Source organism: Phyllostomus discolor, chromosome 2, assembly GCF_004126475.2.
Source record: "Phyllostomus discolor isolate MPI-MPIP mPhyDis1 chromosome 2, mPhyDis1.pri.v3, whole genome shotgun sequence".
NCBI lineage: Eukaryota > Metazoa > Chordata > Mammalia > Chiroptera > Phyllostomidae > Phyllostomus > Phyllostomus discolor.
This window is the reverse complement of record NC_040904.2, coordinates 79,081,521-79,105,297: the sequence shown is the minus strand read 5'-3', so window position 1 is coordinate 79,105,297 and position 23,777 is coordinate 79,081,521. Positions and strand designations below refer to the sequence as shown.

Genomic DNA, 23,777 nt, shown 5'->3' with positions numbered 1-23,777 from the left:
GCAGCAATGAGGGTTGCCCTGCCTTGGTGAATGCCTAAGGCCCCAGCACCTTACAACTTAACAGGTGCACCTAGACGAAGAAATATGGCCCAAATGAAAGAACAGAGCAAAGCTTCAGAAAGAGAGCTTTTCAGAAAGTGATAAGGAGATAGCCAACCTATCTGAAAGAGAATTTAAAGCCCTGGTAATCAAAATGCTCACAGAACTGATTGAGCTTGGTTGGAAAATGAAAAAATAAATGAAAGATACCCAAAATAAAATAAAGCAAAATATTCAGGGAACCAAGAGTGACAGAAGGAAACCAGGACTCAAGGCAACAATTTGGAACAAAAGAAAGAAATAAACATCCAACCAGAACAGAATGAAGAAACAAGAACTAAAAAAAAATGAAGAGAGGCTGAGGAATCTCTGGGACAACCTGAAACATCCCAATATCCAAATTATATGGGTGCCAGAAGGAGAAGAACAACAGCAAGAAATTGAAAGCTTATTTGAACAAATAATGAAGAACTTCTCCAGTATGGCAAAGGAAATAGACTTCTAGGAAATCCAAGAAGTTCAGAGAGTCCCAAAGAAGTTGGACCCAAAGAGGAACACACCAAGGCACATCATCATTAAGTTACCCAAGATTAAAGATAAAAAAAGAATCTTAAAAGCAACAAGGAAAGGGGACAGTTACCCACAAAAGAGTTTCCATAAGACTATCGGCTGATTTCTCAGAAATACCTTACAGGGAAGAAGGGGCTGGAAAGAAGTATTTGAAGTCATGAAAGTCAAAGATCTCCATCCAAGATTACTCTATCTAGCAAAGCTTTCATTTAGAATGGAAGGGCAGATAAATGCTTCCCAGATAAGGTCAAGTTAAAGGAGTTCATCATCATCAACCCATTTTTATATGAAATGTTAAAGGGACTTATCTAACAAAAAGAATGTCAAAACTATGAACAGTAAAATGACAACAAACTCACAACTATCAACAAGTGAACCTAAAAGAAAAAACAAACAACAAAAACAGAAACTAAGCAAACAACTAGAACAGGAACAGAATCAGAGGAATGGACATCACCTGGAGAGATTTCAGTGGAGAGAGGGAAGGGAGGAATGTGGGGAAAGGTACAGGGAAGATGAAGCACAATTGGTAGGCATAAAATAGATGGGGAGAGGTAAAAAATGGTATAGGAAACAAAGAACTCAAAGAGTTCTTATATGTACGATCCATGGACACGAACTAAGAGGGGGGATGCTGGAAGATTGGGGGGTGTAGGCTGGAGGGGGATAAAGGGGAAGAAATTTGAAAAACTGTAATAGCATAATCAATAAAATATACTTAAAAATTCCCTTGAAAATTGCATGTGGTAATAGCATATTGGTTATTGGTTCCCTTTACTTGGAACTTTATTATTTGAATTATTTACTTTTATGATTGATTGTATCTCATAATATCCTCTATTACTCTTGTCTCAGCAGCAGACACACATCACATTAGTGTAACTGGTATATGTGTAATTAAAAGACTTCTATTGCCTAGGTACCAATAGTAGGGATTATTGAAAAAAGGGGAGAAAGGAGACCATTTTGAAAATTGCTTTGGTAGAACATATACTCAAATAAATGCAAAAATTCCCTCTGTAATATGGAAGTTGAAATAATGGCAATGGGCCTTTAGCAATTTACTGTATCTTACACAGACCATTACACAAGGACCATTACATAATAAAGCAGAGTCAGGAAAATCTAATCAGAGACTGAAATTGGAAATGGCTGGACTCTCTGAGTCATAAAATCATGCTGCATTTCTAGGTAAGTGGATTCTACACATCCACCACTCTTGGCTGAAGTAGTGACCTACAATTGAGAATGGTTATAGAATTATGAGGACAAACAAGAAATATGGTAAAAGGTTATTTTCTTCCTCCTCAAGTTTTGAAAAAATAAAGAATCGATTTGGATAACATCACAAGATTACTTCCAACTACTTCACCTATAAAAAATAATCTTACAGATAAATTCTAATATTTTCCAGTTAAGCTTTTGAAAGCAAATTAAAGCAAAACTCATTACTATATAAACTTTTTTGAAAAGTAAGGAAAAATACAACACAAAAATATTAAGCAGCATTATGTTTCCTAGTAAACCTCAGATGAAATGCTTCTTGAAAGTGGTTCTTTTTTAGGAAATTGAACTAGCTTCGTAACATATGCTTAACCAATACTGTGCCCAGGAGGCACTTGGGTTTCAAAGTGCTTCAAGGAGGATTTTTTTAAAACATCATCACATCAGGGAAAAACAAAACAAAACAAAACCCAAGACTCCAGCCTTGTGTTAGATCATTAGTTTGAGCCAAGTCGCCTCTCATTTGTGTGGTGCTAGTTTTTCCCCTACATTTAGCTCTATGGGGATTTGGTTATTTAATGTTGCCTGCTGCTCATATTTTGCTTGCATTTTCTTCTGTTAAGCACATTACACACTATAAGTGTTGGAAGATCTTCAGTGCCCTTTGTATCATCTTTGGACCTTTTGTAGCTCCTAGCATTAAAATGTACTCCCCTATGGAGTAAACAACAATTATTTTGAATTTGGATGAAAATAAGCTAAAAAAAAAAAAGAAACAAAGTGCTCAAAACAGCTAGAAGTTGTGTACCTTCAAAGTGCCTATGACATGTTTCTTGTAATAGGCTAAATATATTGGTCATTAGAATCTAGTTTTAAGCTGCTACTATTTATAAGAAATTCAATAAATATGGTATGTACTATAAATTTTTAACATCAAGACACAAAATACTGCAGAAAATATTTATAGTTCTAAACAACAGTGAGTCAATCCACTTTTTTTGCTAATAGGAAACAATGAAAACACTTTTCTTGTGACAGAATGGCATACATAATTAAAGATGCTTGATCTCATTATGCAGAACTTCTGTGGTATGGAGATGCCTTTGAAAACTAGACAGCTTAGAGGGTGAAAGCATGCACTTTGGAGTGAGCAGGGGCCATGAACTTCAGTTTTATCATTAACTAACTAGTAACCTTGGGTAAGTTACTTAAATTTTCTAGAAGACCTCAGTTCCTTCATCTAGTAATAACAGTAAAAACAGTATCTGTTTTAGAGCATTATTTTGAAGGTTAAATGAGCTAATAATCTAACATACTTGGCTCATAATAAGCAAGTTATTATTACCACTGATTAATCACTATGTACAAGGTGCTTTACATACACTATCTCTAATTTCTTCAAATCCTGCAGTTGAGTGTTTTGAATACCATTATAGACAATATGTCAGAAAGCTTAAAGTACTTACCTGAGATTACATGGCCAGTAAATTGTGTGTCGAGCAAGGATATGAACTCAGGTCTTTCTAGCTCTAAAGCAGTGGCTCTTAACTGGGAGTGATTTTTGTACCCCATCCTTGACTGGACAATGGCTATGGACAATTTTGGTTGTCACGCCTTGGGGGGAGCTACTGGCATCTACCGGGTAGAGGCCAGAATACTGCTAAACATCCTACAATGTACAGGACAGCCTCTTCCACATACACACACAAAGAATGATTCTGCCCAACACATCAATAGTTCTGAGGCTGAGAAATCCTCCTCTAATGCTTTCACGATCTTTCCAGTACACCTGCTGCTTCACTAGAATATAGTGATTCACAAAGTTACTAATTTGGAGCCATTTGGGACTTCAGGCCAAGATGAAGGTGTAGGTAGATATACTTTGCCTGCTTGTACAATCAAAAGAAGGACAGCAACAAACTCCCAGCCTCACAGGAGAGTTTGTTGGAGGGACCCACAGGGTCCTAGAGCTTACACAAACCCACCCACCCAGGAATCAGCACCAGAAGGGCCTAATTTGCTTGTGAGTAGAGGGGAAAGCCATCCAAGAGCCAAGCAAGCAGCATTATTCCCTCTTGGGCCATTCCCCCACATACAGCACCACAATGCAGCAACCTGGGTTGCCCCACCCTGGCAAACACCTAAGGCTCCATCTCTTACTATGTAACAGGCCTGCCAAGAAAAAAAAAAAACATGGCCCAAATGAAAGAACAGATCAAAGCTCCAAAGTAGAACTAAGCAATGGAGAGATAGACAACCTATCAGATGCAGAGTTCAAAACACTAGCATTCAGGATGCTCACAGAAATGGTTGAGCATGGTTGCAAAATAGAGGAAGAAGTGAGGGCTATGCAAAGTGAAATAAAGGAAAATGTACAGGGAACCAACAGTGATGGGAAGAAAACTGGGATTCAGATCAATGATTTGGATCAGAAGGAAGAAATAAACATTCAGCTAGAACAAAATGAAGAAACAAGAATTCAAAAAAATGAGGAGAGGCTTAGGAACCTCCAGGACAACTTTAAATGTTTCAATATCTGAATCATAGTGGTGCCAGAAGGAGAAGAGGAAAAGCAAGAAATTGAAAATTTATTTGAAAAAATAATGGAGAACTTCCCCAATCTGGCCAAGGAAATAGACTTCCAGGAAGTGCAGGAAGCTCAGAGTCCCAAAGAAGTTTGTCCCAAGGAAGCACACACTAAGACACATAACCCAATTACATTACCCAAGATTAAAGAGAAGGAGAGAATCTTAAAGCAGCGAGAGGAAAAGGGACAGTTACCCACAAAGGAGTTCCCATAAGACTATCGACTGATTTCTCAAAAGAAACCTTATAGACAAGAAGGAGCTGGAAAGTATTTGAAGTCATGAAAGACCCTTACCTTTCAAGTTTACTCTATCCAGCAAAGCTATCATTTAGAATAGAAGAGCAGATAAAGTGCTTCCCAGATAAGGTCAAGTTAAAGGAGTTCATCATCACCAAGCCCTTATTATATGAAATGTTAAGGGGACTTATCTAAGAAAAAGAAGATGATCAAAACCATGAACAATAAAATGACAACAAACTCACAACTATCAACAACTGAACCTAAAAAAACAAAAACAAAAGCAAACAACTAGAACAGGAACAGAACCAGAGAAATGGAGATCGCATGGAAGGTTATCATTGGGGAGGGGGAGGAGGGAGAATGGGAGAAAAGGTACAGGGAATAAGAAGCATAAATGGTAGGTACAAAATAGACAGGGGGAGGTTAAGAATAGTATAGGAAATGGAGAAGCCAAAGAGCTTATGTGTACGATCCATGGACATGAACTAAGGTAGGGGAATGCTGGTGGGAGGGGTGGTGCAGGGCAAAGGGGAATACAGGGGAGACAAAAATGGGGCAATTGTAATAGCATAATCAATAACATATATTAAAAGTAATAATTTGTGGCCATTAATACTGCAATGAATAAAGTTGCTCTTGAAAACAGTGTGTACTGAAAAAGGACAACATAGTATACCTCTGGCAACACAACTGCTTTCCTTTGGGGAATTCCTCACTCCATGTGATTTTGGGGAAATTGCCAATCACAGTGTTTCCCCCACCTCTCAGTGCACAGGCTGGTATATCAATCCAGCTGGGGCAACCATAGTATCCATTTCCTGGCATGATTTTGGTTGGGGCTGGGCAGGGCCCTAACAGAGTCAACCAGAATTCGCTGGTATTGGCACATAAATTTTCACAGACAGAAGGTCTCATTTTGCTGAGGTTTTTGAGCTGGAATGCTGAACTCTGGAGTATAAAGAAGGATAAAGCAAAGAAGACCTTTGCAGTAGGAGAAAATGAGGTCAACAGACCCAGAAAAGCACTAAAAATCTGCATGGTCCTTGAGATGGAGTACTGCTAAGCTATCTTCTTAGTCTCATGCATGAAAAAAGTTTATTTTTACCTTCATTTGGCTTTACTTTTTGTCATTTATAATCAAAAGGAACCTGAATAATAGAGTATGAATGCTTTCTTGGCATATATTTTTAAAATAGTGATGCTGCATTCACACAATGTTATTTCTACTTAAAAAAGGTAGGGAAGCCTTGTCTGGAGAGCTCAGTTGGTTACAGTGTCATTCCAATATGCCAAAGTTGTGGGTTTGATCCCTGGTCAAGGAACATGCAAGAATCAACCAATGAATGCATAAATAAGTGGAACAACAAACACCCCTCTCTCTCCCTCCTTTCCTCTCTCTTTCTAAAATCAATTTTTAAAAGAGGTAGACATCATGAATTCTTCCTTTGAGGTGTGTACAGTCTATTTGGTGGCAGGGGAAAGGCTTATAAATGCCAGAACTTCATCTCCTCACCTACATACTGGGCTCCTTGATAGTGAGGACTGGGTTTTCTAATTCTCCATCTCAGCTGCATGTGCACTTGCTGTTATGTTTGTTAGGCCTTTAATGGACTAGTCTGGTGCACTCTATTTTTCTCATTTCCTTTTCATACAATACCACTGACCTTTGGGAAACCGTATATTATTCACTAAAACAAATTCTGCAAGCTCAGAATTGTTTGTAGTAATAAAATATGCCACAGTCTGCAGAGTGGAGGGACTCTTTCATCAAAACTATCTGAAATTTCCTAAACTCATTTAAAATCATAAAGCATGTTAACATTCCACATTTAATTAAGCCATAGCTCAGTTAAACTCATCAAACTGTAGTAAAACTATAAAATATTCAAACAGAACATAGTTTAATTTTTATTGTCTAAAACATTACTTTCCTTATTTAAAATGCACCTTGGTTGTAGAAAGTCAAACATAAAATTATACTTTGACCACAAAAATAAGACATGTAAGTAAGACAGGTAATAACTGGTTTTGGGGAAGAGCACCTGGGAAAGTTTTCATTAAGCTTCCAAATGGAAATTCTGGTTACACGATTTTCACAGATATGCTAACTTCCTACATATTAAGCCAAACAGAATTTCAACTCTTTTTACTACAGTGGAAAAAATCACAAGATTTGTAAAAGATTTTCACTCTTACTATTTTCCTTTAGTCTTGTATTGACCTTAGGACCTCAAAGGCTTGGCTTCTTCCCACATCCCTTGCCCCCATCTCTGGAACTTGTTCTCTAATTTTCAGATTCTTGCTTGAATATACTTTAGTAACCACTTGAAGACTGTGCAGATAGCCAGCTTAATTCCTACCTGGTCCTTGAAAAACAACCAAGCTGCTGGTGGAGAGAGTTCAGCCTTGTGCTGTGGGCACTGGCAATCCTGCATGAATGAGAATGGCTTAATGTTGAGAGTCTGTTCCTGGCTATAGTAGCTTCCTGGTTCCAGATATAGTCTTTGTGGCCAAATGAGGTTTAGTACACAGAAGCGCTCTCTAAATGGTCATCTTGACTATAGCTCATCATTATCCATGGCCAGAATGGCTGGGTAAACTGTTGGGCAAGATCCAGGAAGAAATGCATCGACAAGAGTGTTTGGACTATTCTAGGCAACAATTGACATCTGGGGTCTATGTTGGAAACCTCACATTTGAGCCTTTTCCTTCAGAGGTTGCTCTCCTAGGGGGGAAAAAAGCCAAACCCTGTTTCATCTGGTATCTTCACTTGTACCTGCTCTGCTCTGTGGAAGCCCTGTCTCATTCTAGGCACTTCCATAGCAATTCAGACATGTCTTAAATTTCAGAAAAGAACAATTTGAATCATTCCTTTGTTGAGTCAAGTATGGTAACTATTTCTGCAGACATTATAAAATAATAGCATGTAATATTCCTGTTAAAAGGGATATTACAAATCATTTAACCCAGTCCTTTTATTGTATTTATTGGTCATGAAACTCAGGCACTTTGAAAAGTTAAGTGACTTTCATGGATGATTATAGTCTCCATAATGATGGCCGTGGTTACTAAATCTGTGGTACAATGTACCCCAGGTAGTGAGACGATAATCGGGGGCAGGAAAAACAATGGAACTTCTCTTTATGCTTATTTGTCTTATTCTATTATAAGAATGACTATTTATGAAGGACTAATAAGAATGATTAATTAGGACTTTTATGAACATAAAGGAGTGAATTTGATGAATGTATTTTATAACATGTATGATATACTTAAAATCAAACTCCCAGCATTTCTTATCCTACGTTCTTGCTTTCCCCCCAAAGCATCGATTATCCTCTTACATACTGGATCTTTTACTTATTTACATTGTTTACAGCATGTCTCCCTCTCGCTAGAATGTAAGCTCCATGAGGGCAGGAAGTCACTGGGCCCACACAGGGAGGCACATGGACTATAAAACCCAAACCACCAGGAAAGAAGCAGTTATTCCCTCTTCTCTTCTCCTGGCCCCTGACTTATTCTAGAGGTTGATTAGCATTGTCTTCTAAGATCACTATTAAATCCCTTATTATGTAATTTTATGGAAATCATGTCACTTCTCTGTGCCTCATTTTCATAATCAAGTTGGACTTGGGTTGAACTAAATAATCCTCATGATCCCTTCTAGGTTTAACATTTGTTTTTTGTTGTATCTCTAGTTCTTGAAGCAGAGAAGTCACCTAATAAATATTTTTAAGTTAATACATGACTATATCAGTATAGTAGTTCTTATACATAATATACATACATATATATATATAAAATATCATCAGCTGCAAATGCTCAAGAACTTTTTATTGGGAAGTGTATATTATTAGTAAAGTTTGGAGGCTTCTGAGTTAGGCAATTTTTCATTTGAAGTCTGTCAGGACACTGGTTAAGGTGGTTAAGACAAAGACTAAATGGGGTGCCAGTTAAGTAGGGTACTTGAAGGGAGAGCTCTTCTGTGCAGTGAAGACTCAAACTCATCTGCAGGAGGAGTTTTTATTTTGGAGATTTGCTTGAATGACCTACTTTATCAGGTCAAAGCAGAATAAGAGGGCAAGCATGATCTGGGGTTAGAGTGGAACAGGAGACGTGGTGCTGAGTTCACGGCTTCCATTACTTTGGATTACTGGTTAAGAAAAAAAAAGAGCTCCTTCTGGGACTGAAGGGGCAAGTTTCTGCCTCTGAAATTCTATTTTAAGTAGCGCTGGAGTGATAGTTATAAGCTGTCCCAAACAAGGCCCAGTGGCAGGGAAGAGCAATGATTTCCTTCAATTAAAATTTCCTGAAGAATAGTAGAGAGACTCTAGGCAAATGATCTGGATCCCAAAGTCTGGGTGTTGTGAGTGGAGCAGAGGTTGCTGGTTACAGGACATTCTGTTACTTCAAAGGCAGAGATGCCCTGCAGTACCTGGTCACACTGGCTTTGTGCTTTGATGGTGGGCTTTGGCGAGTGATGACTGACCGGTGTGTACAACCTCAAACCTGCTGCCACATAGGTTTCCGGATCTGGCATTCTCCACAGAGTGAGGGGACATCCATAGGACCCAGCAGGACTCAGCTTCAAAAGTAATGCTTGAGGGCAGGGAGTAATAGGAGCCACAATGAGCTAACCCAAACCCAGTCTTCTCTACACTTGGCATTAAGAAAGGATAAACTTCATGACTAAGTTCTTCAGATACTTGGACAACTTGAAGTTGAGATGGATCAGTGAGGTGTGAGGTGTGGAGGGGTTGCTCAAGCAACTGACTAGAAAAAAGGAAGGAGATGTCATAGTAGTCGTACTCTGAGTGCATTCCGGGATTTTCTATAGCTACGCTGTCTTTGTTGTCAACTGTGAGCATTCAGAATCCCATCAGAGGTGATTTTTTTGTTGCCATTGTCTCAGAAACCATAGATACTTTGCAGAAGGCAAGTAAATGGGATGAGTGTGAGTTCTGCAGTGAGGAAGCTGGGAATTAAAATATATTTTCAGATCTGACAGCACGCTTATTTGCATAGCCAAAGTACTCGCATTTTCTGACTACTCTATCACTCTGGACAGGTCATAGGGGTCAAATGGATGTTAACCATCTTATTCTGTAGTGTTATTTACCACCAAGGTAGCTTCTATGAATATAACAGAAACAAAACCAATTGGATAAAGGGTCATGTACCTATCTCTAGAGAGGCATACCCAATGGCATATATAGATAATACAGTGCCTGAAAGCATTTACTCTTTTCCCACTAAGCAATATGTAGTCTAAATTACTTTGCTGTTTACAGTGGTACATTAAATTGCCCTAAGGAACAACAGGTAAACATTACTCTTTCTTGTTTGTCCCTTGTAGGTCTAATGCAGTGCAAGCACAATTATGCTTCATTAGAACAATGTGTGTGAAAGTCTCAGAGGTGGGATGTGCATCATCTACTCACATGGCAAAGCCCATCAGCTGGACCCTGTGACACCAAATACAGCTCAGCGTGAAGTTACTTAGCTCTTCAAATTCAGCCACAGGCCCCGAACAACTCTCAGGAAGATAAGGCTTAATCTGAGTGAGGGCAAAAGGCACATTTCCCCCTCAGTGCTGTTGTGTTTACCCTCACAAAATGGCAGCCCAGCTATCGGCAGTACTTACATCTTGGTTAGACATTTCCCAGTACGGTCTCTCTCCATAGGACATGACCTCCCACATGACAATGCCGTAGCTCCAGGCATCGCTTGCTGAGGAGAATTTTCTGTAGGCAATAGCTTCTGGGGCTGTCCACCTTATGGGTATTTTCCCACCCTGGAAAACAAATGGAAGATTTCTCAGCTGGCTAACAAATGTATTAAAAGCAAAATAACACTCCAGTTAAATATTTTTTTGTTAGAAAGACCTAAATACTGCACTACAGTATTGGCATTGTGAGTAAAAATTAAAAAAGAAACCAGAATAATGTTAATATCTCAGAAATATTTCTTCTGTAATAGTTATTCAGTGGAAACAGTTTTTATGGGGAATAAGTCACACTTCAGAAATATTTTATTTCATTCATTAGAGAAATTTATTTTCACTTTAGATTCACACAATTAAACACACCATCATGCTGTTTGAAGAAAGTTCTAGATTATAGGACATTAAAACTAAATATCATTCAACATTCATTAAACATTACATTGCATGTATAAATAATAATGATAATAAGTTCTAACTTAATTGAAGACAAATGGTTAAATATAGAACTGTGACATTCTCTACCAATTCAGTGTTTATCAGAACCTTATTTCCTTTCCCGCTTTCATTTTCATCTGCTGTGATTACGTTTATTTTAAATTAAAAAAATTCTTCAACATTATACAAGAGCACTTGAGAAGGATAATCTTTCTTTATAACATTTTTAGGCTAGTTCATATTTTTGTTCTTCAAATTCAAGTTAACATCTGAATACATTAAAGAGATTAAATGGAATGAATTTAATCTATACTATTTAGGTATTAAAGTTGGCTATCTTGTTACACTTATTTTTATCAACATTTATTACATTTTATCTCTTGAAACACTACAAATCCCTTTTTACTCTAACGACAAGAATAAAACAATTCATTTGTTTGATTTACAATCTTTGAAATCTTTGCAGCTCTTAACAGCAAGATGAGGAGAGGAGAGCAATCCTGGAGCCGCTAGATGGCGGAAGAGAACAGCGAGCTGCCCCAGACAGAGGTCTCACACCGCGGAGACGGCTTCTGTTCAAATGATTTCAACAGTCAGAACTCACTATAATGAAACTTTCAACATGGTCAGTTTCATCTGATACCCACTGTGCACCAAATCTGGTACCAGGGCGAGTCGGGTGGAAGGAAATAAAGGGTGCATTCTTTGGCACTTGAGTAATTTAGATCAAACATCTTTAAAGGTGAAGCCACTAATTGAGTCATCTAAATGCTACTTATTTAGTAATCTAAACACTACTTTTAATTGAAGAGAAAAATAGATTCACTGAAATAGGAAAAATTAGATTTTACCAGGCAAATGCCAACATTAATGGAACCTTCATTTAAAAGAATTGTAGCAAGAAATTGGTAGTAGGAACCTTGGGGAAAATACCTTGAATTCAATCACCTGAATTTACAGGTGAGTAGACTGAGACCAGGATTTAGAGATTTAGAAGTTTAGAGAGTCCTCCCCACATTATTAAGCACATTATCTCTAGTAATTTCATCACAGTAGTATTATGGGGCATTGATATAAAGATGTAAATACTTCAACATGAGAGAAAAGTTCAGCCAAACTAACTTTAATATTTTAACACTAAGTATTCATAACCATTTATATAGTAGTATAATAGAACAGTCTGAAACCTGGGGATTGCATCTTTGGGGCAGAACCACATTAACACCAGAAACTTAAATTTACAAACTTGGCAATAGTAATTTAAGAGGGTGGTGGTTGGGGAATGGATTTGCAAGGAGAGGATTCATTCTTGAACCCAAAGTAGAGTTTCTGGATAAAATATATCCAAAAATATATCCAGGGCCTACAGTTAATTTTGAATTTCAGAAAAATAACAAATATTATTTTTAGTATAAGTATGTCCCATGATGAAATATACTTTTTTGTGTATGTCCCAAATATTTCATGAGACATATTTATACTAAAAAGTATTAATTGTTTATCTGAAATTCAAATTTAACTGGGCACCCTTTGTATTTATTTACTAAACCTGGCACTCTTTTTTTAATGTTTACATAAATTTTATTTTATTTTACTTTTTAAAATATATTTTATTGATTATGCTATTACAGTTGTCCCATTTTCCCCCTTCACTCCCCTCCACCCTGCACACCCCCTCCCACCCATATTCCCCCCCTTTAGTTCATGTCCATGTGTCATAAGTTCTTTAGCTTCTACATTTCCCATATTATTCTTGCCCTCCCCCTGTCTATTTTCTACCTATTGCCTATGCTACTTATTCTCTATACCTTTTCCCTCTCTCTCCTCCTCCCACTCCCCTGTTGCTAACCCTCCATGTGATCTCCATTTCTGTGGTTCTGTTCCTGTTCCAGTTGTTTGCTTAGTTTGCTTTTGTTTTAGATGTGGTTGTTACTGTGAGTTTGATGTCTTTTTTTACTGTTCATATTTTTTATCTTCTTTTTCTTAGATAAGTCCCTTTAACATTTCATATAATAAGGGCTTGGTGACGATGAACTCCTTTAACTTGACCTTATCTGAGAAGCACTTTATCTGCCCTTCCATTCTAAATGAAAGCTTATCTGGATAGAGCAATCTTGGATGTAGGTCCTTGCCTTTCATGACTTGGAATACTTCTTTCCAGTCCCTTCTTGCCTGCAAGGTTTCTTTTGAGAAATCAGCTGACATTCTGATGGGAACTCCTTTGTAAGTAACTGTCCCTTTATCTCTTCCTGCTTCTAGAATTCTCTCCTTCATTTTTACCTTGGGTAATGTAATTATGATGTGTCTTGGTGTGTTCCTCCTTGGGTCCAACTTCTTTGGGACTCTCTGAGCTTCTTGGACTTCCTGAAAGTCTATTTCCCTTGCCAGATTGGGGAAGTTCTCCTTTATTATTTGTTCAAATAACTTTTCCACTTGTTGTTTTTCCCTTTCTCCTCTGGTACCCCTATAATTCAGGTGTTGGAATGTTTAAAGATGTCCTGGAGGTTCCTAAGCCTTTCCTCATTTTTTTGAATTCTTGTTTCTTCATTCTTTTCTGTTTGGTTGTTCCTATCTTCCTTCTGGTCCATTCCATTGATTTGAAACCCAGTTTTCTTCCCATCACTATTGGTTACGTGTGCATTTTTCTTCATTTCACTTATTGTAGCCTTTATTTGTTCATCTAATTTGCAACCCAAATCAACCAATTCTGTGAGCATCCTGATCACCAGTGCTTTGAACCGTGCATCTAATAGGTTGGCAATCTCTCCTTTGCTTAAAAGTACTGGCCCAGGGGCTTTTAATTCTGTTTGAGCCATCTTCCCCCCCACCCCCCACCCCCCACCCCCCTTTGGTCTGGTCACTCCTGTTGCATATGAGGGGAGGTGCCTTAGGTGTTCACCAGGGCAGGGCACCTCAGTCGATGGGTTGTGACATTGTCTGTGGGGGTGGGGGTCCGAGAGGGAACAATGGCGCCTGCTCTGCTTTCTCTAGGACTTCAGTCCCCTTTGTCGCTTCCCACAAGCAGATTGGGTCCTTCTGGTGCTGGTTCCCCGGGCGGGTGGGCTTGTGTACTTTCTAGGACTCTATGGGTCTCCCCAAGGAGCTCTCCTGTGAGGCTAAGAGATTTTCCTGGCCTCAACCCCCACAGGTATTTTCAATCAGTGCTTTTAGGCTTTGTTTCCCATTGCTGGGTCCCTGGGTTGCGCTGTCTGTGTTGCTGCCCATTTTTCACCTAGTTTATCTGCATGCGAATGTGTGATTGCGGACAGCCAGCTGCCTTGCGCCCCTTGCTGGGTCTCCTTGTTGCCTTCCATGCCCAGGGTCTGCCACCGGGTCTGTCAGCTGCCCCTGCGCTTCTGGGGTCTGCCAACTGCTGCCTGTGCCCTGCATACCTGCGTCTGCCAGCCACTGCTTTTTCCTGCCGGGACCCCTCTCTGTAGGCCTCCAACTCTGCCCCTCCTTACTGGTCTGGATGAATGGTTGTCAGACTTTTGTTCAGTTCATTTCTCTCTGTTCTGGTTGTTTTTTTGTTTCTAAATTTTTGTTGTCCTTAGTTTTGGTTGTGCAAGGAGGCACAGTGCATCTACCTAAGCCTCCATCTTGGCCGGAAGTCTCTAAACCTGGCACTCTTAACACAGAACATTACAAAATTCAGAAATGGGAACACTGTCAATGATCCAACAGAACATAAATGTAGTGTTCTGAAAAGACCAGTGAGGTCTGTACTTGCGGAGGGGACAAGGACACTCTGACTTGCACCGGTGCAGCAGCACTACAGTGGCCTCTGTTGCACTGCGTGTTTGTGACTAAGTTGCCTCAGTCTTTTGGTTTTGCATTTGGAAGCCAAATCTGTAGATTTGACCTCAAAACAGACACAAGAGAAGCAGTCTTGTCTGGCATTTTTGACTTTGGACCTTTCTTTGTCTCTCTGGCAAATAATATGTAGAAGTGTGAATTGCTAGTTTGCTGGGCTGGTTCTTTGCTAAATCTTTGTGTACTCCATTAAGACTGGCTAAAAAAATAGAGTTAAGGGTTATTTCATGTGTATCCACTTGTAAATGATATCTCATATAAATGATTTACATATAAATTTATATTGTGTATACCTTGATATAACATATAAATAACTTTATCACTTTCCTCCTTGAGATTTTATTTTTTTCTTCAAGGGTGAGGTATTATAGAATGTTTGATTAATAGCACTGCTACCCTCGAAATCCATATTTTGAAGCCCTAACCCTCAATGTGACTGTATTTACAGATTGGGCCTTTAAAAAGATCATTAAAGTTAAATGAGGTCATAAGGTCAGGCCCTAATTAAGTACGACGGGTGTCTTTATAAGAAGGCAAAGACACAACAGAAGTATGCAGGAACAGGGGAATGGCCATGTGAGGACACAGCAAGGAGATGGCCAGTACATCTCTTTCTGAAATTCTACTCCAGCGTTGTCTTGTTATAGAAAGTGTGAGCTAGAATATATCTAAAAACAAAGTATAAAAAATTAGCACAGAAGTTTTAAGCAACAAGAAAAACAAAGTACCCAGGAATAAACCTAACCAAGGAGGTAAAAGACCTGTATTCAGAAAACTATACAACACTGAAGAAAGAAATTAAGGAAGAGATAAACGAATGGAAGCACATACCATGCTCATGGATTAGAAGAATTAACATCATCAAAATGGCCATACTACCCAGAGTGATTTATAAATTCAATGCAATCCCTATTAAAGTACCCATGACATATTTCAGAGACATAGAACAAATATTTCAGAAATTTATATGGAACCATAAATGACCCCAAATACCTGCAGCAATTTTGAAAAAGAAGAACAAAGCAGGAGGGAGCATAATACCTGATACCAAACTGTGTTACAAGGCCACTGTCATCAAAATAGCCTGGTACTGGCATAAAGCAGGCACATAGACCAATGGAACAGAACAGAGAGCCCAGAAATAAGCCCAAGTCTCTATAGTCAATTAATATTTGACAAAGGGGGAAGAAACATAAAATGGAGCAAAAATAGCCTGTTCAACAAATGGTGTTGGGAGATCTGGACAGCTACATGCAAAAAAATGAAACTTGATTACCAACTTACACCATACACAAAAATAAAGTCAAGGTGTATAACAGACTTAAATACAAGTTGTGATACCATAAAAGTCCTAGAGGAAAACATTGGCAGGAAAATCTCAGATACTCCAAGCAGCAACATCTTCACTGACATGTCACCTAAAGCAAGCGACATAAAGGAAAGAATAAACAAGTGGGACCTCATCAAATAAAAAAGCTTCTGCATGGCTAAAGAAAACAGCATTAAAATGAAAAGAGAGCCAGCCATATGGGAAAACGTATTTGTGAATGACACCTCGGACAAGGGCTTGATTTCCAAAACATATAAAGAACTCTCATGACCCCACTCCAGGAAGACAAAAAACCCAATTAAAAAATGGGCAAAAGACTTGAACAGACACTTCTCCAAGGAGGACATACAGAGGGCCCAGAGACACATGAAAAGATGCTCAGTATCACTAGCCATCAGAGAGATGCAAATTAAAATCACAATGAGATACCACCTCACAGTGGTCAGAATGGCCATCATAAACAAATCAACAACCAAGTGTTGGAGAAGATGTGGAGAAAAAGGCACCTTAGTGCAGTGTTGATAGGAATGCAGACCGGTGTAGCCACTGTGGAAAACAGTATGGAATTTCCTCAGAAAACTAAAAATGGAACTGCCTTTTGACCCAGCAATTCTGCTGCTGGGATTATACCCTAAGAGCCCTGAAACACCAATCCAAAAGAACCTATGCACCCCAATGTTCATAGCAGTACAATTTACAATAGCCAAGAGCTGCGAGCAACCTAAGTGCCCATCAGCAAATGAGTGGATCAAAAAACTATGGTACATTTATACAATGGAATTCTACTCAGAAGAGAGAAAGAAGGGGCTTTTACTCTCTGCAACAGCATGGATGGAACTGGAGAGCATTATGCTAAGTGAAATAAGCCAGGCGGGAGGGACAAATACCAAATGATCTTACCTTTAACTGGAACATAATCAACAAAAGAAAAAAGTAAACAAGATATAACCAGAGTCATTGAAATTAAGAACAATCTAACAATAGTCAGAGGGGAAGGGGAAGGGGACGGGGGTGGGGAGAGAAGGGTTTTCAGGAACTACTATAAAGGACACATGGACAAAACCAAGGGGCAGGGTGGAAGCAAGGGAGGGAGGTGGGTTTGGAGGGGGTGGGGAGAGGGAGAAAATACAGACAACTGTAATTGAACAACAGTAAAATAATTTAAATTAAAAAATTAGCACAAGTTTTAATATAGGAGATACAATTCTAATGAACAAAAATGCATGGTAAAATAAATCTGACAGTATGCATAAACTAGAATAATTCTGAGCATACATGGGATGGAGATAAAGCATTCCAATCTTTTTTTCTAGTAGGGCGATATACACTGGATATCGTTTATATCTAAGTGCAAGATGAGACAGAAAGGAAGAGGTCATTAAGATTACTGCATGATCTGTATCCCTTTATTTACTTTAGAAGCACAAAAGCCTTCTTTTTCTTTTAATTGAGTGTATGAACTTTGTGGCTTAATCTTTCTGCCTATTTTTGCCAATGATTTTGAATCACAGACAGAGGTAATGCATTAAGGTACTTTTTTTCCCTCAAAGCATTAACCACCAGATGTTTGTTTCAGGTTTCTGGAATGAACAAATAGTACTTTAGATTTGAAATCACAATGATTGGAACATTTTATCTTGTCTTGCCATATGCTTGTGAGAATAAAAAAAGTTACCAAGATGCTGATCAAAATGACTGAATGTAACTCAAAAGCCTTTGCATTTACTAATGCCTCCTTTATAGGGCAAGCTTAATTACTTAGGATACAAAGAAGAACTAGGAAGTAAGCAAACTGGATCCCCACTGAAAGAACTGTTAGCAAACCTTTTTCTTTTTTTCTCAAATAATATTCAGGGCTGTTGTCTAATATGCAGATAATTAGGCTGTAGCAGAAAAAGTGCTGAAGAGGAAACTGGGAGCTTCGTATACCTGTAAACCCTGAGCCCCAGGAGCATAGTTGTATTATAGGTATATTTAACTAACATCTGAGTTTTAGAACCTAATCTTCTATTCTCTAACAGAGGACACAATCAATTGAAATATAGTGAGGTTACAGAGGCTTAGTACTGAAACCAGGTGAAAAATTCCATTGAGAAACCAGAACACACAAAGAAATCTCTTTTCATTTCTTATTCACTGGATTTGATGGTTACCTTAAAGGCAATGGGTTTGAACAGACAATGTAGCATATAGCACACGCGAGAACCAATATTGGAGACTTTCAGGGTATCAAAGATGTTACTTTATTGGCCAAGTTTAACCTGAGCAGGGGCGAACTCTCAAAGTGTCCAGTGACACAGTGCCCACAAGGAGCTGCAAACAAGAGCCGCACCGAGCGCATACAACTACGTTCTTATATAGGGGCCGGCAAGCAAGTGTTACAGAAGCAGACGTGGCAGTTAGCAATTCTCTTACAAAGACTGCGCGTGGGAATTTCAAACCAAGCATTCTTGCATAAGGCGGGAAGGCAGGCTGTTTGTTCATTAACCTAGTAATCTCCTGGCTCTAGCTAGCTAGTTTTCTATTTTCTCATTAAAAACTACAAAGCATTGCTTATCTAGCCTACCTAGGGGAGAGCATCTGCTAGACACGGGATGTTTGTTTAACTGCCCTGTGTCTCCCTTATCATTTCCTTTTAGCTACAATGTGGTTCTTGTCTATTAAGGTTAAATTTAGTTCTTAATTTCCTTGTTCCCAACAGACAACAGTCTACCTGCAGACTGGCCTTTTCTTATTTCCTCACTTTATCTCTGTGGTTCCCAAATTTCAATAATGATAAACATACATACTATGTTTAAAGACTAAGTTGAGGAATTTCTAATGATAACTTTGAGTAAATAATATTTTCTTTATGAACTGAATATTCTAAGTAGAGCTGCAATTCTACTATATAATTCATTGTGTGAACTTGGGCAAGTCTTAACTCTGAGTTTTATATTTCAGACCTGCAAAATGATGAGGTCTGAATTAATGATCATTAAATGGTAAACTCTAATGTTTTAATATTTGCCTATAGCATCTCAGCTCCCGTTAAACTGTAAGGAGATAGGCCATATGAGTTGACACATAGCCTGTGTGAACAGATAGCCTCATGACAGTAATGGGAGACAAGCACACTTTTACATCCAGACCAATAATTAATGGTCACTGGGATCATCCTAAGTGGTAAGGAAAAGTTAAAAGAACTCAATTGCTTTTTAAAAGCAACAACATGAATAATATGAAACCTGTTAGAAAGGTATGGAACCAGGACATTGACCTTTTTTTTTTTTGAGAATTTTTATGAGTTGATTTGAATGAAACTGACAATAGCTGTGGAAGCAAAATCTCAAGGAATTTACTTTTTTTTAAAACTTTTAATGGCTAACTATTGGTTATGTGGAAAACTCATTATATGAGGCTTACTGATGACCAACAAAAAAAGAGTTAATGTGTTTAAGGATCACTTTACATTATACTTTATTATCAGTTGGATTATCTGTGGCAGAGGTAGTCTGGTTTTGGCAGCATTGGTGGAGGAATCAGAATTGTGCCATCTTCTGTCTTAATTCACTACAGTTCCTGGGAATTCACAGCAAATCACAGAAAGATCACACACACAGACACAAGATGTACAGGGGGCATCCCTCACTAGGGGGGCATTTTTTTCTCTTGAGAATTACTAATCTTGAGAAAGAAGTCCAGCTCTGAGCATTTATTTCTAGTTTATATTCCCAAATCAACAGATTATTATATTAAAATGTATAACTATATCACATTGTGTAAGCCTTTTAAAACTTCATTCCCACCCCTTCTGAGAGGGGTGTGTATTCTATTTTTTTTTCATTGAGGTTTACTGATCTAAGAAACTCTGGTACTGTGTGAAGTTTTATCCTTTTCCAAAATATGAGGATAGTACTTGTCCCTCTTTGAAGAAAGACTGAGGACTAAGATGGAATAAATTCATTTGGGGTCAAGAAAGCTTCTCACATTTTTCACTTCTAGATAACATTTATTAAATGGATTAAATGAGATGGTACACATGAGGCACTTCTTAGCTGTCAACACATAGTAGGTTCTAAGAAGATGATTTGTTTCCTTAAATTAATATATTTAAAATTTGTCTTTTTTAAAAAAATATTTTTTAAAGATTTAATTTATTCTTTAGAGAGGGAAGTGAGGGGGAGAGAGAGAGAGAGAAACATCAATGTGTGGTTGCTGGGGGCTGTGGCCTGCAACCCAGGCATGTGGCCTGATTGGGAATCGAACCTGCGACACTTTGGTTCGCAGCCCGAAAATTTGTCTTTATGGGGAATCTGTTTGGTTTCCAGCCCAGACCAATGTCCCATTCCCTCATCTTAAGTCACCGAGCCCACCCCCTACAGTGTCCAGACTCAGGGGTGATCTCCTCAAACAAGGGCTTTTTAAGTGCCAGAAGCACCCAATCAATTCTGCTGATGGACAAGCTCTAACTCGATTCTTGTAATTTACTGTAGATCAGACCTTGTCCAGTTTGAGGAAACCTGTGTATTGTGGCCCATGGTCTTTGGACCCATGCTTATGTTCCTGCCACTGTCCCACCAGTGCCCTTCCCAGACTGAAGACATATCTCATTCTTCTTATTCTTTCATAGGTAGAATTCTGTCATCAAAGAACATCATCTGTGGTTGAATGTTGGCAGCCTGATTTCTGCCTACAGCTGGACCTGCCCGATGATGATTCTCTCCGGATTTCTTGCCTTTTCCTGAATGTTTCTCTTCTGTTTGTGGGGTTGTGACACTGGATAAGTTACAAAGCTTCTCTCCTCAAAAATGCACATGTACAAACACACACATGATTTTGCATCAGTAGATGGGATTTATAGATGTCAGACCGAGACACTCTTGCTATAAGCATAATACCCATTTTTTGGCATAGTGTTTTAAAAATATAAACTGTTGGTTCAAATAACCAGTTTTTAGAGGATGATAAACACTGTAGAAATCCGTGGTAAATAGCATTGTTTTTTTTTGTTCTAGGCTTTCATTCCCTTCGCCAAGGACTTTTGTTTGGGTGCTCACTGATGTCTCAGGGTCTTGATTTTATGAATTCAGAGCTCACCAACTGTTTGCCCTTGGGCTGAAATAGGCCTGCAGTTAGGTTTACTTTTGTTTTTTTAGTGGACCTAAATGTCTTTAGACAGAGTGTGGGCTCTCCAGAGTACCGCCACTACACTCTACTATCTCACTAAGTCTTTCATTAGACACACTTGACCTATTTCCACTATTTTCCTGGCTCCTTTAGACTTCGCTGTCACCCCTCCCCCACACTAACTTTAATCCAACCTCTTGTTCTGATTATGAAACAATTATCGCCTTTCAGATTTATTTAGATAACATTTCTTTTCTTTTTTTTTAGATAACATTTCTCATGAAAGATAGGGACAGTTGAGAAATGACTTCAAATAATAAACTTTGTTTTCTATTCTCCAAAAATTTTTTTTAACAATGAAAAGAATTTCTCAGTCTCTTCTCCTTACGCTATCTTCCTAAACTACACTACAGGTTTATTCATTGTCTAAATGTATAAACAGCTCTGTGAATCCTAAAACATAGTTCATAGTGCTATTCAAAGCTTTAAGAATTAGAATCCTTTTACCTGCTTCCTTCCTAAATTGTTCCTGAAAATAATTCATTGTCATCTCTTTCTCAGTACTCAATTTTGATGAGAACATAGGTGCTACATCATTAAGTGAACAGCGTTATTCTGGGGACATCTGTTAAATTAGATTTTCTAATCCACCCTATTGAGCAGATAAAGCAGGACAAAATGTGACTGTAATGTGTGAAAATTAAACATGTACTATATTATGAATATTGCATTGTATCTGAGGGTAGTTATGTGAACACCACTGACATTATTGGCAAGTTTTTGAAAGTGACCTATTGTTCATTATGGTTTTATGACTATGCTATATGGTAAGGTCCCAAGGGGATACTAGTAAAGTTAACAACACAGTTCCCATTCTTCTCTAGACAGTAACATTCTTCCCTATTGTTACAGAACAAATAAGGTGGGGGGCCTGGGACGATATACTATTACTGAAAGAAGCCCCCAGGTCTGTCATGTCTGCCGCCAGAGGAAAGATGTCTCTCAATGCCAGAGATTCGTGAAAAGGAAAGGAAATGTTTATTTAATGCTATACAGACTTAAATTAGTGACCTAATGTCTTCACCAAAATCCCAAAGTCCCTTAAAACACCCACAAACAGACACAGTCCTTCCTTCCTCCCCCCTTTGCCTAGTCCAGAATACCGTATCTCAGGAAAGGAAATAGAAGTCCATAGCTCAGGCAGTCCTCTGGTTATTCCCAGTTAGTACTCTGTCTTGCCTAGGAGACCTCCCTGGGTTCCTGGCACCCTCAGCTGTGTTGCTGGGATCTCTGCTAATACCAGGTGGTGGTTCCCCCTTCTAAAGCTGCGGGGGGTCCCCACTCTATCAAAGGCATGTGGTCCTCTCTCTCAGGGCCACCTGAGTTCCCACTCAGCCAAAACCGTGTGCTTCTCCCTCTGCACAGTGGCTGCAAGGGAGGGAGGGTCGCCACTCTGCCAAAGCCAAGTGGCGGTTCTCTGCTAAAGCCACATGGTGATTCTCTCTTGCAGGGTTGCGGGAGTTTCCACTCTGCTAAAGACACGTGGTTCTCTCTCCCTCAATGGCTGTGATCCTCTCTGTACTGCCACAGCCACATGGTTCTCCCTCGCAGGGCTGCGAGAGTCTCCACTCTGTCAAAGCTGCGTGGTTCTCCCTCTCAATGGCTGCGGTGTCTGGGTTTAAATCCCCGTACCAATCTTCCTCTGCAGCCCTATTTCCGGCTCCTCCCACACTCGGCTTCACATGCCCTCAATCTGCTGTCTTTTCCAGCTTTTCTGGTCGCCATAATGGGTCTGGGTAGGTGTGACCCCATGTCATGGAGCCAATCTTCTCCAAGCTCCTACACAGGCGCTGTAACTCGGGGGACCTGCCCACCAGTTATGTCTTGGTGGGGAAGTTACTTCCATTCCCCTGGCTCAGAGCTTGGCCACAGCTATTTAACATATCTAAGCGACAAGCCAAAGGCTATAGATATGTTAAATGACCACACCAGTGGTTAGAAACAGCTCTCAAAGGCCCTGCTCCATGTGTCCCTTCCCCCAACCCACACCTGGGGAGTGGGAGTGAGGACATCCAAAAGTCTTCTGGACACCTTGAGTTCTGGACCCCATTTCAAATGCCTATTTGGGGGTCCCCCCTCTTGGCTGCACCCTGTAACACTATTTCATCTCTCTGCAATTACTCTCTCTCTCATTTTCCTTTCTAATCCCATTCTATGGAAGACTAGCTACCCATCTATTCCCTCCCCAGTGTATTTTAATGACATTTTCTCAAGCTTCTCATCTGTAGTTGCTTTAACAAAAACCTATGGAAATTAGCACAAAGGTAATAGTTTTAAAAATTGTACCACATAAATCATAAAGGAAGAATTAATTTTTTTGGCCATTAATTTTGAGGCATTTAATACATTAAATGCTAGTGTAATATATAAAATGATAATGTAATTCTTTGTGTATATACCACTTGAGTATTTACAAAACATTTTTTATCTGAATGGTCTCAAATTGATGTAAATCACTAAAGAGTAAATATTTTGCTTTCTTATTAAATTTCCCTGTGAAAATAATACCAATCAAAAGCAGTGATTAATACTTATACTGTGGGAGGCTGCTCTGCGTGGTGTGGGCCCAGCTCCCACAGGGAGATGCGCAGGACCCACACCCATGGATAGGTTTTTCTGTGGGGAATCAGGCCTGCAATGTA

At 39.0% G+C, this 23,777-nt stretch overlaps 1 protein-coding gene across 4 annotated transcripts in view; it reads right to left on the bottom strand.

The window, feature by feature from the left end:
* The window catches only part of EPHA6 (EPH receptor A6), a 920,707-nt gene that overhangs the window by 38,058 nt on the left and 858,872 nt on the right, over positions 1-23,777 (bottom strand). For all 4 annotated transcript variants that reach the window (XM_036017966.1, XM_028504400.2, XM_028504401.2 and 1 more), the window contains one exon: positions 10,308-10,457. In XM_036017966.1, the coding sequence (XP_035873859.1) occupies positions 10,308-10,457 (150 nt within the window). The remainder of the gene's footprint in view (positions 1-10,307; positions 10,458-23,777) is intronic.